The following is a 4,169-nucleotide window of genomic DNA, read 5'->3' as shown; positions in this document are numbered from 1 at the left end:
GATTTTTATAAATCCTTTGGTGAGCATGAAGCATCCTCCTTGTTTTAATATGTAATCTATCCAAAACGTTTTGGGGCCAGTCAATCACTCCAAAAGTGTAAGTTAGGACAGGAAGAGCAAATTGATTTACAGCTTGGATCTTGTTCCTAGATGTCAATGCTATTCCAAGGATTACTTTAAGTCTTCTAAAGTATTCCTTACTGAGTTTTATTTGCATTTGTTCATGTTTTATTGCTGATCCTTCATCAGTTCCAAGTATTTATACACTCCCTCTTGCTCAAGTTCTTTTATATCATATTCTTGTCCCAAACTGATGTTTTCCTGGTGCTGCAGTTTCCTGCTTTAAAAGTTGCTTTAGCACATTTATCAAGGCCAAATGACATTCTAATATCATCTGAAAAAGTTTTGACAATCTGCAGCTGTGCTTTCAGTTCACCTGATGAGCTATACAATTTTAAATCATCAACAAAGAAAAGATGAGAAGTCATTAGACTTTGTTGTTTTCTAGGACCCAAATTATAGCCATGGCCTAAGCTGTTTAGTAAACAGCTTAATGGGTTAATGGCAAGGCATAATAGCAATGGTGACAGAGAGTCACCCTGGAATATCCCCCTTTGAATTTTTATCCCTGGGATAATAATCTTTCCTTTATCATGGCTTAATTGCAAAGTAGTCTGCCATTGTTTCACGGTTACTGTAATATAGTCAATCACTGTAGGGTGTATCTTATACATTTTAAGCACTTTTTTATCCATGAATGTGGGATGCTATCAAATGCTTTTTTGTAGTCAATCCATGCCATACTTAGATTCTTCCCCTTTTTACAATTCTCCCCTACAACTTTAACAACAAATGATCCTTTGTTCCATATGACTTTCTTTTATTGCCCTTTTGTTCTACTGCCATAATTGAGTTTTCTTCTGAATAACTATAAACTCTGTCAGCGTCAATTCCTATATATAGTTTATACGTCTTCGGAAGGCAAGTTATTGGTCTATGATTTTTAGAGTAGCTTGCAGGTTCACTCTTAAGTAAGAGCATTGTTTTGCCTGTTATTAGCCAGTGTGGTGTCTGTTCGGGGTACGCATATAAACAGTTTCCCCTTAATTTGGATATCCATTGCTTTATCCTGTTGTGGTGCTATCTGTATTGGATTTTCTACACTGAATCATTCTCTTTGCAGGTGCTGCATAACCTCAATTTCTATTTCTTTGACTTCTCCATTACTAATCTCTTTTGCTACTTTTCCGCTTAGTCTTCTTATTTTTTGTACTGTAACGTTTTCCATATTCGGATTCCTTTGCCTGCATTTCTCTTCAAATATCTTTGGTGCTGCTCTTTTTGTATTGGTTAGTTTTGCTTTCTCCTTTGTATAAATATTACACCATATTACATCTCTTTTCCTTTCCCATGTCCATATTTCTTCCTCATGTGTCTCCTAATCTTCTTGCTTTTCCTTATTCAGGGGACTCACTTTATGATGATGTGATGTAGTCTGTTTTAGACCTTCTACATTAAATCCTCCATTTTGCAAGGCACTCCAGAACTTCAACTTCTATTTCTTTAACTTCTGCTTTACTAATCATCTTTTCTACATTCCATCATTGTGATATTAATTTTTTTATTGTGAAATTTTCTATTTCTGGATGCCTTTGCCTATATTTGTCTTTGAATATCTTTGGGGCTGCGTTCTCTATATTAGTTAACTTATCTTTCTCCTTTACATAAATATTGCACCATAACAAATCTCTCTTTCTTTCCCATGTCCATATTTCTTTTTTAAAATTTTCAAATAGTTCTAAATTTTGTTTATATTTTCGCACTTCCTCAGATGCTTCTTTTTCTAAACATATCAAGGTTTCTTGATCTATATACTGTTTTTCAAAAATCTGTTGTATTAATGAACACAGATTTTTATTTGAAGCTTCTGACAGTTTTTCCTGCGGAAGTATTTTTCTTTCCTCTAATTTCTCTCTTAATCATTTTGTATATCTTGTGTCTGGGTATTCTGGGCATTTTGCATAATAGTAACAATACATAATTTCTTTCTTATCCTCAATAGTCCACTCTGTCGTCTTTATGGCTCTTCTTTGGCAAATCAATTTTTGTGACTTTTGTGGACTGCTACTTTCTTCTACAACAGGGGGGGCCATCCACCCCCTGGGCCTGGTCTGGCCCCATTGTAGGAATGTCTCTGTATTTTGAGGATTCCACACTGTCATTTTGCTAGTTCTGGCACCAGTGTGCATACCAGGACTGAGCACTTTTTTGTCCTGGGTCTTGTGCACCCAGCTATCTTTTTTTGCTTTTAACTTACTTCTGTCCATGATATATGCTATATAAATACAGTCTATATATCAGCGTTGCCTTGGTGAGATTTTGTGAAAAACAGAGTCCACCTTGTGAAGGTACTCACCAAGACTTGAGGATGAATTCATTTCCAGCACTATTACTACTCTCCTTTGCTTGGTGAGTTTTCATCTCTCTATTAGGACCCCTTCTCTCCAGTATGACCCCATCACTCCATTAGGACCCCTCTATGAACAGCCCGATGCTTTATCAGATAATTGCTACGTGAAAAACACTTGCTGCATTCAGTACATTTATATGGTTTTGCCCCTGTGTGAATGGCTTTGTGACACTTTAGTGTACTGCTATGTGAAAAACACTTATTGCATTCAGTGCATTTATATGGTTTCACACCTTTGTGAATGGCCTGATGGGACTTCAGATTACTGCGACGTGAAAAACACTTATTGCATTCAGTGCATTTATATGGTTTCTCCCCTTTGTGAACGGCCTGGTGGGACTTCAATGTGCTGCGACGTGAAAAGCACTTATTGCATTCAGTGCATGTATATGGTTTCTCCCCTTTGTGAATGGCCTCATGGCACTTCAGTGTACTGCTACGTGAAAAACACTTATTGCATTCAAGACACTTATATGACTTCTCCCCTGTGTGAATGGATTGATGGCGCATCAAACTAGTGCTCCATGAAAAGCACTTATTGCATAAAAGGCATTTATATGGTTTTACCTTGGTGTGAATGACCTGATGACGCATCCTATCCTGATTACGTGAAAAACATTTATTGCAGTCAGTGCATTTATATGGTTTCTCCCTTTTGTGAATGGTCTGATGGTTCATCAAACTACTGCTCCATGAAAAACATTTACTGCATTCAGGACATTTATATGGTTTTACTCCAGTGTGAATGGCCTGATGACACTCCAGCTTACTCTTATATGAAAAACACTTACTGCATTCAGGGCATTTGTATGCTTTTTCTTCCATGTGACTAGCCTGATGGCGTGTCAGATTACCACTATATTTGAAACATTTACTACATTCAGGACATTTGTACGGTTTCTTCACTGTGTAAGATTTCTGATGTACTACTGGATTTTGCGGTGGATCAAAACTTGTGCAAAAGTCACAGAACTTTCTGCAGTTATGCTGTGATGCAGGTGTGACTTGATGCTTGTTGGAGCTCTTCACAGGTTGAACATCGTGCTGCAGGAACTCTGCAAGGTGATGTAGTGCAGGTATTCCATGTGAAGTTTGCTGACTACAACCCACACCGCATTCTGTGCTTCTGATAACTAAAAAACAGATTAGTTATTAGTATGTTAACAGGAGGCTAAAAAAATTTGTCAGATATTTTATCTACAACATCACATGTACACTTATTTAGCCATTTTAAATATTATGGATTAATTTTCTGTTGATAACATTATTTTGTTCTGCTGTTATAAAGCAAATGCAAATATAATTCTTCATATACCAAAATCAAAGCTTGGCCTTCAGTGAACAGCTCTGACAAATGCAAACAACAATGAAGAAGTATCATAATAATCAATACACACACGTGTGTGTGTGTTTGTGTGTAGAGACAGATACATACATATATTATATACATGTCTGTGTGTGTGTATCTATACAGATATAGATACATAAATATATAGAGACATATTTTATATAGGTATATATGTGTATATACACACGTGCACACACACCATATCACTCAACTGTCCAAAATTTTCCAAAATGTCTCAATTTTTGCTCTGTTCCTCATACAATTTGTGCTTTTCTGACAAGTCTTGCAGATTTACATCACTAAATAATGACATATATGTCAGTTTCAGATTTCATATCCTTCAGAAAATGC

At 36.3% G+C, this 4,169-nt stretch overlaps 1 protein-coding gene across 2 annotated transcripts in view; it reads right to left on the bottom strand.

Moving 5' to 3' along the window:
* Positions 1–2,412: 2,412 nt before the first annotated feature.
* Positions 2,413–4,169, bottom strand: part of LOC122790003 (zinc finger protein 501-like) — a 146,758-nt gene continuing 145,001 nt past the window's right edge. For both annotated transcript variants that reach the window (XM_044057527.1, XM_044057536.1), the window contains exon 5: positions 2,413–3,603. In XM_044057527.1, coding sequence (XP_043913462.1) covers positions 2,519–3,603 — 1,085 coding nt within the window. In that variant the 3' untranslated portion in view covers positions 2,413–2,518. The remainder of the gene's footprint in view (positions 3,604–4,169) is intronic.

Source organism: Protopterus annectens, chromosome 1.part2 (genome assembly GCF_019279795.1).
Source record: "Protopterus annectens isolate FY-2018-M chromosome 1.part2, PAN1.0, whole genome shotgun sequence".
Classification (NCBI taxonomy): domain Eukaryota; kingdom Metazoa; phylum Chordata; order Ceratodontiformes; family Protopteridae; genus Protopterus; species Protopterus annectens.
This window is presented reverse-complemented; position numbering and strand designations above follow the sequence as displayed.